At 42.3% G+C, this 20,233-nt stretch overlaps 1 protein-coding gene across 2 annotated transcripts in view; it reads right to left on the bottom strand.

Moving 5' to 3' along the window:
• Window positions 1-10,548: 10,548 nt before the first annotated feature.
• The window catches only part of LRRC20 (leucine rich repeat containing 20), a 244,459-nt gene continuing 234,774 nt past the window's right edge, over window positions 10,549-20,233 (bottom strand). For both annotated transcript variants that reach the window (XM_066600558.1, XM_066600557.1), the window contains exon 5: window positions 10,549-10,863. In XM_066600558.1, coding sequence (XP_066456655.1) covers window positions 10,751-10,863 — 113 coding nt within the window. In that variant the 3' untranslated portion in view covers window positions 10,549-10,750. The remainder of the gene's footprint in view (window positions 10,864-20,233) is intronic.

Genomic DNA, 20,233 nt, shown 5'->3' with positions numbered 1-20,233 from the left:
CCCCCCCCCCCACACACACACACTTATTTGTACATGCAGTAGCTTCATTAGGGGAGTCCGAAACGGATGAAGCTGCTGCGCGCAGCGATACACGTGGGTTTCCATATATAGCAGTTGTAAGCTATGGCTTTGCTTTGGCCTGTGCATCCCATGTTTGTGTTACCATTAGGGGGCCTCCGCACGGGCGTTTGTGTTTTTGTGGCGAAAGAAAAACGCAGCGATAGAGCAAAAGTGTGTCTGCCTTGTAAAGTGCGTCGTTGTGCCTTTTTTCACCTAAATCGAACAAATGATGGCTTCATATGGAAACATAGGTGCATAAAAAGACAAAAAAAGACAAAAGATAGAACATGCCACAATTTTTTGCTATTGTAGAATCACAACAGAGAACACATCGCAGCTGTAAATGAAACGATTGGTTTCATAAATCTGCTTTTTACTCACTCTTGCATAGAGCAAAAAACATGGTGTTTTAGCACCTGTGTGGAGGCACCCTTAGGTATTACTGTTATTTGGATTGCCTGGATGTCACAGCAAATTCCCTTGGCACCTTGTCTTTCTTGGATTGTTCTCAGTGCATGTTTTTGACTGTTATGTACCTTGTGATGAACTATACTTTATTGTGGGCATTGTGCAATATAAATATACCAGCCTTAAGGCATTTATGCTTTATCTATCCATCATGGTACATAATTATATTTTACCACTGCTTCCACCTCATGTATGTATGTAGTCTAGAGATGAGTGAGCGTACTCGCTAAGGCAAACTACTTGAGCGAGTAGTGCCTTATGCGAGTACCTGCCCGCTCGTCTCTAAAGATTTGGGTGCCGTCGGGGGAGAGCGGGGAGGAATGGGGGGGGGATCTCTCTCTCACTCTCTCCCCCCTGCTCACTCCCGCAACTCACTGCTCTCCCCCACCGCCAGCCGAATCTTTAGAGACGAGCGCGCAGGTACTGTACTCACATAAGGCACTACTCGCTCGAGTAGTTTGCCTTAGTGAGTATGCTCGCTCATCTCTAATGTAGTCACATCAATTGATAGTGATGTCTTCTTTCCGTCTAATAGTGTTGCGCTAAATACAGTTTTCAGCAAATATTACTTTGGAGTGTGCAAGTTTCAGGCTTTGTTGCTTTTTCTTGCCTTTCTCCTACGAGAAACAAGTACAATATCAGGAGCAGCAGAAATCTACTTTAAATGTTATACATTCCTATATCTCTCTAAAATGTGATTACCTGCACGCAGTTAGATTGCATTGAGTCAATGGATTTATGTTCTAGGTTTCTTCTGGAATGTGTATAGCAAAGGAATGACTTATCTATTTCGGTTAGTGCATATGCCATCTGTGAATCAGACTCCAAAGGAGTGTGATGGAGTGCTTGCTAATAGGCTTTGTCAGCTTTCCAAATAATAGTGTCTTACAATCTAGATAGAAGACCTTTAGAGCTGCGTGTTTAACAGATGATGTATATTCAGATGAAATAATACACATATGTGTTACAGAGTGCACACGGGAAGCAGCAAAAAGTGGGGAACATAGCAAAGAATGAGAAGTTCAAGGGCTCGTAGCAATACGGCGATGCATTAGCAGACATACATTCCACGCAGCTTTGTCTATATCAAAGAGCATGAAAATACATTTACACAGCGTGGTAATAAAATATAAAACCATCATTCATTGTAGTTTATGTTATCAGCTTAACATACATCAGAATAAAAGGGAAAGGTCATCCTTTTGCATTTTTTTGTATTGCTCCAATGCATAGAAAATCAGCACTGAAGCCACTTTACAAATGCTCGTATTTGTTTTTGTGTCTTCATTGCAACAGACGACAACAAAATGTTATGTTCAACCTGGAATAACAGGTTATGTCCTAAAAAGACAAATACACTCCTAATCAAAATAAAAATTGTGCCCCTAGGAGTTGTCGTTTTGAGGCAAAACTCAGCATGCAGTTACATCTCAGGCAGATGTACAAATGATTTGAGTTGTGGTGATTAGATGAACGGTCTTGTCACCTGAGACCCCTAAGGTTTTTCCACCCTATGCTTATAAAAGGCTCTCTGAGGCTCCTTGTGTGTAGTGGCCTCTTCTTCCGCTTGTGTAGAGCTTGTTGACCACTAGACGCCTCTACGATGCAGAGAAGAGATTTCACCCCGTTAACAAAGATTGAGAGGGGCGTATTACTGGAATGTGAGAAGCTGGATGGTCATATTGACGAATTGCCGCCCCCTGGGCCATTCTAACAAGACTGTTAGGAGGTGTTGGAATCAGTGGATGCGTGACGCCATGCATACTAGGTGACCGGGCTCAAGACACTCTCGACCAACCACCAGTAGAGAGGATTGTCTGAACATTCAACAACCACGAGCAGCTCCAACTGAATCGTTGTCCGCCATCCAGAGACAGGTAGCACCATCGATTCACCCCTGTGTCTGTCGGAATCATTTCCAGGTGCTTGGCTAAAGGACATTTGGTCTCACGGCACCCATTAAATGTACTGCCTTTAGCACCCATTCACGCTTGTCTCAGTGGTGTAGTAAATTACAAACTGGACTGCTACGATTAGAACCAGGTTGGCTTTGGTGACAAATCCGAATTTAGTTTGGGCACTGATGACAACTCTGTTAGTGTCTGAAGACTTAGGGGTCAGCGCCTCAATCCTGCCTTTGCTGTGGAGCAAATCCGGCCCCCTGCTGGTGTGATGGTCTGGGGGCCAACATATATACCAGTCTGTCACCCCTAGTAGTGGTAAGAGGGACAATGACAGCTCAGCAATAAGTTCAGGACATCCTGCAGCTTCTCATGGCACGGCTTCCAAGAGCCATTTTGCAGCAGGAATGCCTCCACAAGATTGCCACACTTCCGTGGCTGACCGCTCCCCAAATTTAGATAATAGAACATGTATGGGACCATATGGAACGCCAGCTTCGACAGCCTACGGAGTTTTCATGATCTAGAGGCCCAGTTACAGCGAATGTGAATCAATATACCGCAGGATACCATATGGAACCTATATGCCTCCATGCCCTCCCGTATCACATCTTGCATCCAAGCTACAGGCAGTCCAAAAGGGTACTAGAGCCTCCCTTCAAGTGTTCACTAATCCTTTTGCTCCGATATTGTAGTCACTTACTTACATCAACGATACAATAACACAGAGAAAGTCTCATTCAATTTTGACAACTACTTCTTGGTGCTTGATTTTTTTTTTTGACGATTGATATATATCAATCTTCTAAGCTCCTCCTGCTCTATAACATGCTGCCTGCAGTATGGACAGCGTGTTCAAGCTGACAGACTACAGAGTATAAACTCGGATAACGCAAAAAATCTAAAACGGTAATACAAATGGGGAAGATGGGAAAGCCAACTCTAAATCCTTAGATATGGAACACCCTACCAGCATAGCGTTCACCCGGATGCAGGCAAACCCACGTGAGGAACCTGGGAAGACCCTGAGTTTCCCTATATTGTGACAGGGAACAGTGGCAGAAGATAAATGACAATACAATCAAAGGAAAATAAACCACATGAGTACGGGGAAATAGATGTTCAAACACCCCAGATAAATAGATAAACCACCAGAAGACGTATCGTAAGTGAGACGCAGGTCAGGACCAGGAGCTGCTGACATGACCAGAAACATCTTCAGTCAGAGAATATAACAGGCATCCTCTGTGAGGAGGAGCCAAAATAAAATACACAAATTAAGGCTGATTGGCTGGCTGGGATGCTCACCCCCCAGCTAACCAATCAGTCCATAAACCAGTATAGAGGCACGTCCCCATTGGCGACAATATACAATGAAGGTAAATTCATTAAATTCAGCAAAATATTAGTTACTGTTCTAGCCAGAAATACATCCTCAGAGAATGCAAGTACGCAACCTGTCTTGCCTTAGTAGTTAAGTCAGTTAAGTTAATATTGTCTTTTTCTTTACTGTCTATATATATGCAATCTTTCAAATGTATGTAATTATAAAATCTAATAAAAATTGATTAAAAAAAAAAAAATATTTATATACCTACACATTCTGAAAGATAATTATTATTTATTTATGCAGTTACTTCAATGCTTTGAAGAATGGCACGAAATTGCCGACTGAAGAATGTAAAAAAATTCATAGTCTTTTTAAATGGGCAGCGCTGTCTCCGGAAAATCTAAAAGAATTGCACAAAAAAGTAAGTATATGATTGTTAATTTCCTGCATGCAACACTTGCACTTAGAGAGCTATTAGTAAAGAATAATAAGTGTTTAGCTAAAGAAACAGTATGATTAAAAGTGATCAATGACAGTAGTAATCATAAGAAATCCAGCACCAGGAGAAGATAAAACATTTCTGTTAATATACTGTAATCAAGAACTTCCATTTAAAAAACCTAAAAGGGGTTATGTGATTTAAAATTAACAATTTTTACTGTCTAGGCAAGGGTTAAAATTTAAAAAAAGCATACTTTACCTGTCTTTGGTCCCCCGAGGCACTGCTACCAGCTTTGCTGCCTGTCTTCCGGGGTTTGAAATCAGGTGACTGCTGGGTCAATCAGAGGTCGAAACAAACTCCTAGGATGCAAGGTCTGATGCCAGGAGTTCGAAAGGTTTATTGGCCGCAGTGGCCATCTAAGTTCTGGCGGCTGTGGGTAGGGATGGGGCAGAAGAGTCAGTTAATAGTGCCCTAGGGGGCAAAGACAGACAAGTGTGCTTTATTTTTTTAACCCTTGCCCACCTAGTAAAAATGTTTAATTTGAAGGCACATAACCCCCTTAAGTGTATAGAGCATTTGCAGTTCATTAATCATTACTGATAGAGATGAGCGAGTATACTCGCTAAGGCACATTACTCAAGCGAGTAGTGCCTTAGCCGAGTATCTCCCCGCTCGTCTCTAAAGATTCGGGGGCTGGCGGGGAGCGGTGGGGGAGAGCGGGGAGGAATGGAGGGGAGATCTCTCTCTCCCTCTCTCTCCCCCGCTCCCCGACGCAACTCACCTGTCACCCGCGCCGGCCCCCGAATCTTTAGAGACGACCGGGGAGATACTCAGCTAAGGCACTACTCGCTCGAGTAATGTGCCTTAGCGAGTATACTCGCTCATCTCTAATTACGGATTCATAAATTAAGACATCACATTAATTAATGATTGTTAAGCTGAACAAATTGTATGTCCAAAAGCAGATTTCTCACCCAATTCAGGATATGAAGCATATTCAGGTATATTTGGTCATATAGGATAGCACACCTTGCACATTTTTCTATGCTCATTGGTTTCTGAGATATGAATTGTCAAAAAATTATAGTTCTCTGTGACCTTTGGAAAATTGCCATTTCCCTCTCATATTTCTTGACACTATGACTCAATGGGTCTGGAAATTGAGATTTTTTTTTAATATACATTCTAGTAACAAACAAATGTACAGAGTTTTGTAAAAATCGGAGATGGTCGGGTGTTAATACTTGTTTGATTTGTTCTAGAATGACCCCCTGTACACTTGGATGACTGATACAGCACCCTGATCTTTACAGTGTCCACTATATAAGGCTCTATGGGTTTGTTTATAGCTCTGGGACCTTCAGAAAATTGCCCTCACCCCTATATTTTTTGACCCCATGACCCAATGGGACTGAAGATTGAGATTTTTGTATACATATTTTAACAAATGCTCATCTATTACTCCTTTGGTGATTTGTCCTAGAATGACCTCTACACACTTGGATGACAGATACAGCTCCATGGGCTTCACAATGTCCTCTTTGAATCTGTTTAGATGTCCTTGCACCTTGAAAAGACACAACTTCAGTTTTGGTACATTAAAAACATAATTCACAACACTTAATATTTCCGAGGCAGTGCATTATTTTCTCTAATGCACTATGAATAAACATAGCTTTTAGGATTTTTATCTGCAGATACATATACATGGCAAAAATAAACAGCTGTAATAGCGAACATAAAAACTAATGGCTGTTAACACCTTTATAGGGCTGTTCAGAACTGGGCCCAAAGTTTCAAACTGTAGATTGTGGTTATAAATCAGAGTAGGCTGTTAATATGTTGCAAATTGCACATATTAAAAAGGATGAGTCTCCGAAGAGAGGCTTTGTATCTCATTTCATTGTAGCAGTTGATTAAATAATTATTGGGTTTGTTGTGTTCAATGCTGGAAGCGATACGTGTCCTAGCAACATCACCGTTACCCTCATTATAGCGTGCCACATCCTGGGTATGCGTGGAATGTACTGAACATCGGTTTTGTAAATATAAATCAACAACATGATTACATGGCAGACAGAAATGCTGGGATAAGCAGAACCCAAGGTAGAAGTAGAACTTTGTATTGTACAGTAAGACTAGTCTAATCACAAAACAAGTTTTAGCCTGAACATAACAATAGTTCTTGCCACTCAATCCAGATGGACCAGATGTTTCTCTGTAATAATGTCTTCCTACAAGTGTCTACTTGATTGACTTTAAAATGGTGTATAAATGAGTTTTATGTTGCTATGACCAAGACTAACAATACTGTTTTAGATGGATATGTTATAGCCAGACACAAAGAAAAGGCAGTGGAAATAAGACCAAGAAGGTCACGCTGATATTATAATTTATAATTTCAGCTATTTAGCTTCTGTCCATTTTTTCCAAGCTGCCCACCCTTGGGCTGTCATTCAGAGTTGCCCCCCTCAGATGCTTGTGTGATTACTGGACAATAAGTTCCAGGTACCAGCATTATACGTTTTCCTGCACACAGTGGGAAGGGGTCAATAAGCATCTTTGCCATTGACAATCCTTCTTACTGCTGATGTGTCTACTATATTAACCATAAAGTCTGTTATAAGCATCTGCTACATACTAATCCCACTGCTGATCATTCCATACTGCGCTTCCATTAATGCTTGTTCTATAGCACTCTCGTGATCATCAATGGTCAGAGAGTGGATCATTGTGTGACTGTGTCTGCTCACTGCATCACCACTAACGCTTATCCTGAGAATACGCAGATGCAAAACCCATATATCTTTCTGGTGGTTAAGTGTGAATATCAGGACTTCCCTACATTATAGGGCACCCTAGTTTAGGCTAAGCTAATCTGATTCTGGAAGAGAGGATTCACTGCTACAGTAGGTCTGTGACCAACACAAACCCTAGGTTAGATAGCACCCTGTTTGCTTTATGGACTCCTATACTTCCTACATATTTATACTATATGTGATGTAGTTAATGAGGTCGGCTCACTGATATTTCCAAGGTAGCAGTTGCAACTGAAATGTAGTATTACATGCAAATTTATAAGCCATTTTGGATCATAGAGCGGGATCATGAGCAGGGGATCACCCATCTCCTCTATGATGTCCATACAACCTAACCTAATAGGGCACAAATGTCAAACACAAGGCCCACAGGCCGAATCTGGTCAACCGACCATGCAGCATTCTATTCACTCAGCCTGCAGGTCTTGACTGAAAGGGGCAATGCAGTCTGACCACAGACCTTTCCCTGCTGGCGTCACTTATTACTATGGGGCCAAGACAGGGTACACTTTTACTACTGCAGACACTATGGGGGTTACTGTTACCACTGTGGCTACTATGAGATTTACTATTACTACTGCGGTCACCTATATCATATAATTATAGAGTTTGAAGGGACCTCCAGGGTCATCGGGTCCAACCCCCTGCTCATTGCAGGATCACTAAATCATCCCAGACAGATGCATGTCCAGTCTCTGTTTGAAGACTTCCATTGAAGGAGAAATCACCACCTCCCACGGTAACCTGTTCCACTCATTCATCACCCTCACTGTCTAATATCTATTGTGTATCTTACCTTTAAGTTTCATCCCATTGCTTCTGGTCTTTCCTTGTGCAAATGAGAATAGGGCTAATCTCTCTGCAGTGTGACAGCCCTTCAGATATTTGTAGACAGCCAATAAGTCTCCTCTCAGCCTTCTTTTCTGCAAGCTAAACATTCCCAGATCCTTTAACTGTTCCTCATAGGACATAATTTGCAGACCGCTCACCATCTTGTTAACGCTTCTCTGAACTTGCTCCAGTTTGTCTATGCATTTTTTTAATTGAGGTGCCCAGAACTGGACACAGTATTCTAGATGAGGTCTGACCAAGAAAAAGTAGAGGGGGATAATTACAGGGGATGGATAAAAATATGGAAACGTCGTACAAAATGCATGGGATATAAATCAGCACTGAGCTGCCCTTTGGACCCTGCTTGGTTGAGAGCTTTCCTGCCAAATTCCTGTTTACTTCACCTCTTGCCCTGTCCTCTGGGTGGTTTTGGGAGCCAACTGGAAACAGAAGCTGAGTTGCTCAAACCTCTGACCAATGGAACCTTGTTGCTTGGGGAGATGTTCACATCTTCCCGACATCTGTGTCATATTATCTCCAATTAAAATCGGTCTCCACATGTCTTATTGAAATATGCTTTATAATCCCATGTAACTCAAGGCATGCATGTCAGACAGTATTTCCATATTTTTGTCTACTTCCTGTACCACATGTGATCTAGACTCTATACTTCTCTAAATACATCCCAGAATTGTGTTTGCTTTCTTTACTGATGCATCACACTGTTGACTCATGTGATCTATTAGTATACCCAAGTCTTTTTCACATGTGCTGCTGCTTAGCCCAATTCCTCCCATTCTGTATGTGCTTTTTTCATTTTTCTTGCCCAGATGTAGGACTTTGCATTTCTTCCTGTTAAATACCATTCTGTTAGTAGCAGCCCACGGTTCAAGTTTATACAGAACATTTTGAATATTCTCTCTTCTCAAGTGTTAGCTATCCCTACTAGCTTTGTATCAACAGCAAATCTGATCAGTTTCCCCTCAATTCCCTCCTGCTGATCATTTACAAAAATGTTGAACAACACTGGCCATAGGACAAAGCCTTGTGGTACCCCACTTAATACATTCTAGGGCCTAGGACATTGGGGCTGTAGTAGCCATTTATAAACACTCTGAGTAGGATCACTCAGCCTGTTGTGAATTCACCTAACAGTTGCCTTGTCAATCCCACATTTGGTCATTTTTTCAATAAGGATGGTATAAGATACTTTGTCAAATGCTTTACTAAAAGTCAAGATATACTGTATCTACTGCGTTTCCCTGATCAACCCATTTGGTGAATCTCTCATAAAAAGGAAATTAGATTTGTCTGGCATGACTTGTTTGTTACAAACTCATGCTGACTCTGGTTAATTATTCTATTCTCACCCAAGCACTTACATACATGCTGTTCACAGATCATTCCTGGGATAGAAGTCAGGCTCACAGGCCTGTAGTTTCCTGGGGCCATCTTCTTCTCTTTTTTTGAAGATAGGGATGACATTTACCCTTTTCCAATCTTCTGAGACTTCTCCTGTCCTGAAGGAATTTTTTAAAGTTTACGGTGAGTGGTTCAGCAATTACCTCTGCCGCTTCCTTTAGTATCCTAGGATGTAATTCATCGGAACCTAGAGACTTGAATTCATTTAATTTAGCTAAGTGTTCCCTCACCATTTCTCTGCTTATAGATAGCCCGCATAGTGTAGGGAAGATCCGTTGATGTAAGATCCTATTTTGTATCTGTTTTCTCTCAGAAAGTAGAATTTAAAAGTTCAGCCTTCTCAACATAACTTTTCACCAACTCGCCATTTTCATCCTGTAAGCATCTTTGACTTTTCTTTTGCCTTTGACATACCCCCCCCAAATCCTTTTTTTGCTTTTGGCCTCTCTTGTAAGACTCAATTGATTATTAGCTTTAGCTTTTCTGACACTTTTCCTATGGTTTTTGCAGACTGTGTTGTATTCATCTTTAGGTATCCCCCCCTCTTTCCATTTGATAAACACCTTTCTCTTCCTTTTTAGCATGTAAGTTCTGTGTTCATCCATCCTGGTCTCTTTGAATGCTTCCTATTCTTTCTTCTTTTGGGGATTGTTAAGCATTGTGATTTAAGAATCTCAGTTCGAAATATTTCCCAACCTTCTTGAACATTTCTGTCTTTAAGAACATCCAGCCATTGGATCCTCCCTACCCTCTTTCTGAGTCCAATAAAACCTGCCTTTCTGAAATCCATCATTGAGGTTCGAGTTTTCTCAGGACTTTCTCCCCTTGTTATCTAAAATGCAAGGATAGCATGATCATTGGTTCCCAGCCACCCTTACGTCCTTAACCATTTCCTCCCTGTTTGTAAGAATTAGGTCCAAGGGTGCCAATGGGTGACAGAAGAGTCCCTCACCTCCCCCCCCCCCCCCCCATAATCTGCTTAAATGCTGCAGGTGCTATGGATTGTGGCATGTAAAGGGTTAATCTGCCAGGATCTGAGGTTTATACAAATCTGATGGTTAGGGCAGGAGCCTGGCTGTCAGTAGTCAGCTAAGCCACCACCTTAAAAAGATGTATGTGAGGTTAGTAAAAGGCATCTTGGCCATCACTAAGGGGTTAAACATATAAGTGTACAATTTCCTAGCATACCACATAAAGCCAAGTAATGGTTCTCCTGGTCTCCAACAGGACAGTTTTAACTACCGTATTTATTAAATTAAAGAGGACATCAAATAATTGATTTCAAAATGCCTTTAATAAAAGCAGCTACTTAATCGAACAACCCAAATATTCAAACAGCAATCTTGCGGTAAAAGCGCACCCATAATTTAAACTGATTCAGTAATTTCACACAGATAGAAAAGACAGAGGCATTCCTGCAGAGCTTCAGATTGGAAGGCAAAGGTCCAAACTGCGGCCGATATCCCATCTTCTCACTTTACAGACCCACTTCAAATTTAACTTTGGGAACGTTGTCTTTATTTATGAGATTATCCTTGAGATTCACACTTGAGAGACACGGCAATTTGTTCAAAGCCTCAGTAGGAATATCTGGAGAAAATAGAAATGGAGAGGATTATACAGCCATATGTGCATTTATGGGAATTCAAACTTCTAGAGTAGTTATTTGCACTTTGATAACAACGATGGCCATAGGCTTATACATTAAATATATCCAGCTTTTTTTGCCGAGTGCCAATTAAAGAGATTCTCGAGTCATTATCACTAGCAATTATCACTAGCACATGTCTAAAAAGCAGGAGAAATCAAAGGGCCACTCCGGTGAATTTCATTTTTTTTTGTTTCATCATGTAACTAGTCCTCGGTATATATAAGTTGTCTAGCATTACCTTGGTTAGTTATTTCTTTGTAGTATTACCTTGGCTAGTTACTACTCTCTATCTACAATTTCCTGGAGTCCTTCTCCTCAGGTGTTCATGTGATCTTATTCTGACTAGCTAAAAATTACTGGGCTTTATGTTCTGTCAGGGCGCCTTCACACTGGCGAGAAAATCGGGGCTATACTACAGTATATCAGTGTATTATAAAGCCTATAGGACTAAGGGCTTATTCAGACAGGCGTATATCGGCCAGTTTTCCCGCCCGGCCGATATACGCTGTCCCTCGCTGCAAGGGGAGGAGGCGGGCCTGGCCAGGAGCTAATGCACTGAGCTCCCGCCCCCTCTCTGCTGTTTGCAATGGGAGGGGGCGGGGCGGGCCCTAGCTCTGCCCGTCCCTCCCATTGCAAGCAGTGGCAAGGGGCAGTAATAAAAGCGGAGAGGGAGCGGGAGCTCAGTGCTCGGCTTCCGGCCAGGCCTGCCTCCTACCCTTGCAGAGAGGGACAGCGTATATAGGCCGGACGTGAAAACCCTGCCAATATACGCCTGCCTGAATAAGCCCTAAGCCAGAGGCTGTAAACAAGAAGATTCCCATTAGTGACAACAAAAAAGATCTTGAGAATGGTAAGGAACTGAAGCACAAATTATAATAAAAAGTGTCAGACTATATTGTACAATGTATATACTTATATAAATCCAGAGAGCTCATTTAATTTGTTTTACTTCATTCTAGGACAACGCTTTATTTCCCACTGTTCTTTCCTTCTGAAATATGTTCTTGAAATGTAAAATTAAGATAATGAGAAAACTGCATAAAATGATGATAAGATATAAAATATGTACTTTCGCTGTAAATGTTTGTGAATATACTAATAGATTTTACCATATGATTTTCCTAGTTAGGTGGAAGACAAACAATAACAACGAATGAACTAACAGAACTATGGAATGAACTAGTTTTACCACCGGACCTGTGCATCATGCTTGTAGGATGCCTGTCAGAAAAAATTGAATGCCTAAAGTTCTTAGCCTTGGCATGTAGCGCTATTGGAGTGGTAAGTGAACCACTGTAGTAGTCAAGAGGGCATGCACTAGAATAATGGAAGATTACTCATTTTTCTTTTTGTCTGAGTCAATAGATTTCTTTGCTACTTGACCACAAACTGGTATAGTGTCTTACAGGTTTGCCAATCATTCAGAACATTAGACATGATGAGTGCAGTACAATGAAAAACACTAGAGCTGCTCTTGCCAGAAATGCTAACATTTGCAGAAGGGCATTGAGAGTTTTAATCAGCACCTTTTTAATCACTTTAGTGTTTGCAATAGACTAAAGGCCCATTTACACGGAGCAATGATCGCTCAAAGATCGCTCAAATGGCAGTTTGAGTGACAGCTTTGAGCGATCATTTTGCATAAACTATTAAGTAGCTACTCAGCTACTTAATAGCTTTTTAGTGTGCAAATGAAGCCTTTAGCTGAAAGCAGTTAATAGCATGAGGGCTCTTATTTCCATTCAGCTCCCTTGTTCTCTGATGGGAAACAATGCTATCAGCACTACCAACAGAGAACTCCTGATAAGGCCAAATGACAATTTTTAGGTTGGCCTGAATTTAACGATTAGCTAGCTGTGCACGAAAAGTGCATGATGGCCGCGTGTTTAGACGCAACGATGAACTCTCAAACAATTGCTTTTCAATGATTTTTGAGCGACCATCACTCCATATAAATGGGCCTTTACACTAAAGAGAGGTCGGAGTAATTTATTTTAAAAAGCAGTATGAATTGGTGCAGCTCATTGTAGTCAATAAGCTCTGCGCTACAGAAATCCATGCTGTTTTGTCTTTGAAAAGAAGACAAAATTTATCCAGCAAAAACAAACACCTGCTTATGACTAAAGGTACTTTTACATGGGACGACTATTGGCTGAATAATAATTTAAAAGAGCGAATTAAAACAATTGTTATACAGTGTAAACACTGCCACCAACAGGGTGCTGAGTGATAAGTGGCTAGTAATTTCATTTCAACTTACCAAAAAATAGTCGCTGGTTGATCAAAAATCAACTGGTGTAAAGTCACAGCTGTTTGTATTTGAATACCTTGCAATTGAATTTGTAGGGAGATCCCCTCTATGAATGACAACACACAATTAATGGCCAGTCATCACTGTGTGTAAAAGGGAACGAACAACTGTTGTTTGTACACATCACAAATTTTCTGAGTGACTATCTGAACAAAAGTTGCCCTATGTAAAGGTGCTTCTGGAAATAAAGACTATATTACAACAGTCCTCTAAATGTTCGTTTGCTCAAGAACTGGGCCATGTAAAATGGTTAATCATCACTAGGGATGAGCGAGTATACTCGCTAAGGCACTACTCGCTCGAGTAATGTGCCTTAGCCGAGTATCTCCCCGCTCGTCCCGAAAGATTCGGGGGCCGCTGCGGAACGGGGAGCTGCAGGGAAGAGTGGGCAGGAACGGAGGGGAGATCTCTTTCTCCCGCCCACTCTCCCCTGCTCCCCGCCGCAACTCACCTGTCAGCTGCGGCGGCCCCCGAATCTTTAGGGACGAGCAGGGAGATACTCGGCTAAGGCACATTACTCGAGCGAGTAGTGCCTTAGCGAGTATACTCGCTCTTCCCTAATCATCACATAATCAGCCAATGAACGAGCAAATATCTGATCATTGTTTTTTAGAGAGCATAACAATGCTTGCTGATTGGCTGTACATCTCACAGTCTAAACCAGGAAATGTATAGCGAGAAGGGTCGTACATAGAATGGCCTGCAGTGGCTACTAGACAGGCATTCTGGCTGCAGAAACAAGAGGGTTAACGCCAGGGTGTGGCAGGAAGCAATATAAAAGTCTTAGTTCCTGTCACATAGAAGAGACCGCTTAGCATAGCTGAACAGGTTGCAAGTCTGAGGTCCAGGGTGGACCAGTTGTGTGAACCGTCACACGTCTGACAAAGAAAGACTCCCTCCACACACCCCGGGCAGGGTAGTGACAGTTACCCTGCGGGTGAGGTACCCTGAATAATGGACGTTGAGATGCTGAATACGTTTTGTGTGCTGTGAATAAATGCTGGCAGGCCCAGTTTTTAAAAAAAGTCAAATCTCCTGGAGCCTGATTACATTTTCTTAACGTTGAGGTCGGCGATCTGCATGTGAGTGGTCCCCTTGCCACAACAGTTATAGGTACCAGAGATTTAGTAGAAAACATTTATTCTCACTCAAAAATAATCTATTAATGATATATACGTGAAATGAAAATGGCATAGTTTAGGATGCAGAGAGAAGTGTTCATGCAAAAGTTCTGTATAGGTTGACGGTCGGACCCCAGAATAAAGTGATGGGACCAAGGAACATTCGCGTGACAATGATTTAGATAAACTATGAAAATTACCAATAAGATATGGTAAAATTTGCTCATAAAAGAAAGAAAAATTCCACTGTGATGCCTAAAGATGGTTTCATGGGATTAATGCCCAGCTAAATATTTTATATATTTAGATAACCTTTTATTTGAAGAGGATAACCAAATGGGTCCATAAAATAACCTGCTATTTCTGGAAAGACTATTTCCTAATGTAGACTATTTCTTGGCTTCATTGACCCTATGAAACTGAAGCAAATTTTTTAGCTGGAGATTTCATTTTTCAGTGTTTCGCTTTTAGGGTGACCACAGAGTAAATAGCTGTTTAGATTGTTTTTCCCAAGTCCAAGGAGTCCTTCTATGTAATGATGGCTTTTACACAATACACAAAAGTATCCTGCTGGCTTTTATCACAGCTGAATTGCCATTACATGCTGTTACTTTGTTTATGATCTACAAATAGACCAAGATCTTTCTCTACTAGCGATTTTTCCAGATTTACCATCCCGCCCCCAGAGTGTATGGTAAAATCAAAAATATCAACATAAACTGTCGAAAATATTTGTGGAAAAGCTGTCCAGAAAAAAACAATCAATATTAATCTAAGATGATTTTTTAAAAATTATAACCAGATTGATTTGGCAGATAACTTTTTGAAAAATACAGTTGCCATTCCACACACTATGGAACCATGACAAATTAAGCTTTAGGCACCAGAAATAAAGAGTCCTTATGTGCTATAGCAAGCACTCACAGTTCCATTTTCAATTGCATAAGGAGGAAGCTCAGCTTTTTTAATGACAGTGTAAATGTATGAGACCCTGTCCAATTTTAACCATATTTGCATAAGTATGGCCTTAAGGGGGGTTTCCAGGACTAAAATATGTATGGCCATCCTTAGGACCGGCCACTAATGTTTAAAGAGCCCCTGCTCTATCACTTCGGAGCTCTCTTGCACCATCAGACATTTTCGACTCCTTCTAGCAGCTGAAGACGATGTAGTACTATAGTGGTCCATCTTCAGCTGCTGGAAGGAGCCCAAAACTGTTTATGGAGCAGGAGTACTCCAACCCGAAACTGCAGGTATTCTTTTTTTGGTGGGAGTCGTTCTGTAGGGATACTCACAGAGCAGCAGAGCATATGATGAGGTTCAATACTGTAAGTACATAAAGATCAAAGCAGGTATTCCCCTTCCCCCCCCCGATGATCGGTGAGCGCCTGGCTTTAAACCCTATGATCAAACATTGATAGCCTATCCTATAGACATCAATATTATTGTCCTGGAAAACCACTTGACCATGCCCGATGATGACTCCACAAAAGATCTCATAATTATGTATTTTCTTTGAAATAGACCATTGCTAAATCCCTGAAAATTGCATGTGAGGTCTTGTCAGATGAAGAGAGTGGACCTCCTCGTATTCCATTCAGCACATTCAAGTACCTTTACAACTTTCTAGCAGCCATTGACGGTGAAGTATCGAAAGCACAAGTGCATCAAATGCTGACTTATTTAGAAAAAGAAGTGTAAGTCTCAAACGTTTCTATTATTAAGCATTAATGTGCATATTTTTCTCTTTCTGTTCCTTTTACTGTCACTACAAGAAATACTTGTATATATTAAAAAATGCAGTTACTTTAACCCATTTAGGACTCAATGAGCGCTATGTACTAAAAATTGAATGTATAACTTCCACTACACGAGTCGGCAGTCACACAACCGCCGGGATTCCCTGCTATAGCAGAGCTCCAGGGTCCTAGCAGACCCTGATCAGCTCCGCCAGTGACTATTGTCATTACATCCTATGGATGCCCCAGATACAGTGGAAAAGTGTCAAATAAAAAGAAAACAGAAAACATTTGAATGATGTCCCCCATGATGTCTTATATTACATCATGGGGGACTTGGATAGTAAAAAAAAGAATTACATACAGAAGTTAAAAAAAATTACAGAATAAAATAAAAATATATACATAAGAAAGAAAATAACCAAAAGCCGAAGCCAACCAAAACCGTCGCCGTATGCCCCCTGTAATCCAAAACCATACATATTATATATCAAACCATCGAAACAAAATGAGGAACCCATTCCTATACTTTATTTTAGCGTAAATATACTAATTGAAAAAAATAAAATAACTATAAATGTTAAAAAAATATCCTTTTTTTTTAGCTTTTTACCCCCTATAAAACTTAAAAACGGGAAAAAAAAGTCAGTGAAAAAAATAGCCTAATATGTCACGGAAAAAAACGCTACAAAAATAGGGCAGTTAAACCACCACATGGGTAAAATCCATAAAAAGTGTCTAGTCCTTAAGGTACAAAACAGCCTGGTCTTTAAAGGGTTAAGCCCCATAAACTACATTATGGGCCTTAACCCCTTGAGTGGCAGGTTTCCTACCACCCTGTCGTGCCCACCAGGGCAGGTTTTTGAAAATGGTCTAATCATTGAATTTCAACTAGTTTTGCAGTTGCGTCTCAAGAGCCATAACTTTTTCATTTTTCCATTGACATGGCCATATAAGGGCTTGTTTTTTGCGGGACAAGTTGTGATTTTTTAAACAGGGGGGAGGAAAAAAAGAAATGGGGAAAAAAGAAAAAAGGGGCCATGTCATTAAGGGGTTAAATAATGTATTAACTTCCTTCTCTGGGTCATTACGACGCACATGGATACCACATGTGTGATTGTATTTTTGATTTTTTTACAAAGTAAAGGGAGACAAGTGTTTTTTTAATTTTTTAAATAATTTTTTTACTTTTTTTTTTTTAAATTTTTTTTTTTTTTTTGTCCCTTTAGGGGACTTCCACAGGGACCCATCAGGACCCCTGATCACATTCCGGGGGTCCGATGGTGACAGCCCTTTACATGCTGCAGTGACAGCCCTTTACATGCTGCAGTCACATAGACTGCAGCATGTAAAGGGTTAACACAGCAGAGATCGGAGGTTTTCTCTGATCTCTGCTGCAAGAGCTAGAACCTAGCTGTCCTCTGACAGCTAACAACCAGCTCTCCCTGCCACAGAGACCATCGGCTTGCTTCTGACAAGCCGATGGTCTCTATGGCAACCTGTAAACAAAGCAGGAGGTTGCCGACATGTCGGCAATACCTTCTACTGGTTTTTCAAAGCCCTTGCACTGCTCTGTGTGGGTCTGTGCAGGCAGAGCACACTGTCACAGCTTGTGGCATTGTGCTCTGCAGCTCCCATAGTGATACATAGCCCGGAAATCTTCCGGGCTATGTTGCTATGAGCAGTGGAGCTCGTCACGGAACTTTTCCGGGCGTGCCACTCAAGGGGTTAAAGGTAAGGGAACAGGGAGCTGTATTTATACTCCCTGGGCACCCCATTCCTGCGCTGTGTCCTCACAAAGTCAGTGTGTGCTAGCTTTCTTGTTCATCTCTATGGGGGGTGCATGTGCAGAAAGAGTCAAGCTGTTGGTGCTCGCTGACTTCGCGCAGGAACATGGCACCTGGTGACTATGAAACAGCTCCCCAAACTCCCAGTTCCCTCATCTTTGAGCCCGATATTGTAGTTTATGGGGCACAAAGGTGATGACAGTGTTGCCTTAATAACTTCTTGTAATGAGCTACATTCCCATACAGCTAATCAAGGTAAAAGTCATCAGACTGAAGTCCAGGACAGGAGAGAGATTCGTGCTGCTGCTCACATTGCATTTCCTAATCTGATACACTAACATGTCCATCAGCTTTAAAGGGTTAGTTCCATTTACTAGAATGATGGCATGTTGCTAGTATATGTCATCATTTTGTGATTGGTAGAGGGCCAATCTCTAAAACCTCTTCACTGTCGCACCCTATCCACCCACTGAGCAGGTGAACAGCATTACAGTTGTATTGACATGCCACTCTTTCTTTTTAGGATCAATGGGGTCTCAGACATCAGGCTCCTTCCCACGGACAGATTTCTGCCGCGTCATTCGCGGCAGAAATCCGCTGCGTTGCCCGCAGCTATTAGGTTCTATTAAACCTAATAGCTCAGGGCTCACGGTGCGAAATTCCACCGGGGAATTCCGCACCGTGAAATCACCCGTCCTCACCCGCGGCATGCTCTATTTGCCGTGGGTGTACGCGCGGACGGTTTCCATTGCAGTCAATGGAAGCCGTCCGTTCACGCTATCTTCCGCTCCACTGTAGCACAGCGGAAGATAGCGTGAAATCGCCTCGCCGTGTCATGTGACGCGGTGGGCGTGTCATGTGACGTGGCCGGCGTGTCACATGACACTGCAGCTCGTCACGCTGAAGCGTCATCCGGGAGCGAGGACACCGGATCCGCAGGTAAGTTTGGGGGTCTCTGGGGGGCGCTGTGACGGAATTCCGCGGCGGAGCCCATAACGGCCGTGTGCAGCCGGCCATCGGCTCAAGAGATTATAAAACGCTCCTGACAAACTGCTATCACTTTATAAGATGGGAATAACTCTTTAAAAAGACAACCTGTCATCACCTTTGAGCCCCATAGACAACAATATGGGGCTCAAGAGTGAGGGTTCAGGGAGTTTTTCATACTCACTAGGTGCTCGTTCCTACGCTGTGTTCCTGCAAACTTTGCGCACATACACTGTGTCTCTTTTCAGCCGTCAGCATGCACCCTCCCATTCCTCTCTATGGGAGAGCAGGTGCACAGAGCCATCCGAAAAGAGTCATGGCGTATGTGCGCAAAGTTTGCAGGGGCACAGCGTAGGAACGGGGCACCCGATGAGTGTGAAACACAGCTCCCCGGGCTCCCTATTTTCTCATCTCTTAGCCCCATAATGTAGTTTATAGGTTTCAAATGTGAGGACAGGTTCCCTTTAAGTCCTTTTAATGATCTCCATAGAAAACATGGCATGGTTACTTGTAAACTACCTAGTGTGTACATTTAGGAAAACAACAAGCAAGAGGCAATAGAGAATAAATGAAAGCTCTCTCTGCTTTGTGCCGACAATCCCCATACACTATCTTGCCATGTATGTGCGTGTAATACGTGCCAAAATAGTGCATGCTGCAATGTTTTACTCATGCTGTGTCTGAGAGACACAATTGAAAGTCAATGTAAGGTTGTTTGCACATAATACGCAGTAAAATCCGCTCATGTGAGAGACTTGGTGATGATACATTTGTATCAGGAGGATATTTTATACAGGTTGCAATTGGCAGCAGCACTACATAGAACTGCTATACAATCTACTACTAGGTGGCAATCCCAATCTGTATGTACATTTACGAGAACCCTAAGGCTTGGTTCCCACGGGGCGGATTCCCAACGCAAATCCAGCGGTTTGGCCGCAGCAAAAACTGCGAGATTTCCGCCGGGAGAACCGCCGCGGAAAAACCCGCGGCGGCTTTGAAGCGGCCCGGCCGCTCGCTCTTCCGCTGCGGCCGGCGCTCCCATAGAGGAGAGCGCGGCCGCAGCGGAAAGAAAAAAAGAATGGACATACTGCAGTCGGCAAATCCGCGGCTGTGGTCGGCAAAGCCGCGCCGCAGTGGCGGTTTCTGCCGGATTAGCCACAGCGGATTTGTCGTCCCGTGTGGACGAGATTTCTATCAAATCTCGTCCACATGGCTGGCTAATCCCGGGATTAGCGGCCGCATGCGGATTTGCAGCGGCGAAATTCCGCACGGAATTTCCGCGGCAAATCCGCTCCGTGTGAACCCAGCCTAAAGATGGCGTCTCATTCAGTAATCATTGTTACTTTTAATAAATGAAAAGG

Source organism: Eleutherodactylus coqui, chromosome 4 (assembly GCF_035609145.1).
Source record: "Eleutherodactylus coqui strain aEleCoq1 chromosome 4, aEleCoq1.hap1, whole genome shotgun sequence".
In the NCBI taxonomy this organism is placed as follows: domain Eukaryota; kingdom Metazoa; phylum Chordata; class Amphibia; order Anura; family Eleutherodactylidae; genus Eleutherodactylus; species Eleutherodactylus coqui.
The sequence above is the reverse complement of the archived record's forward strand: the minus strand, read 5'-3'. Positions and strand labels throughout refer to the sequence as shown.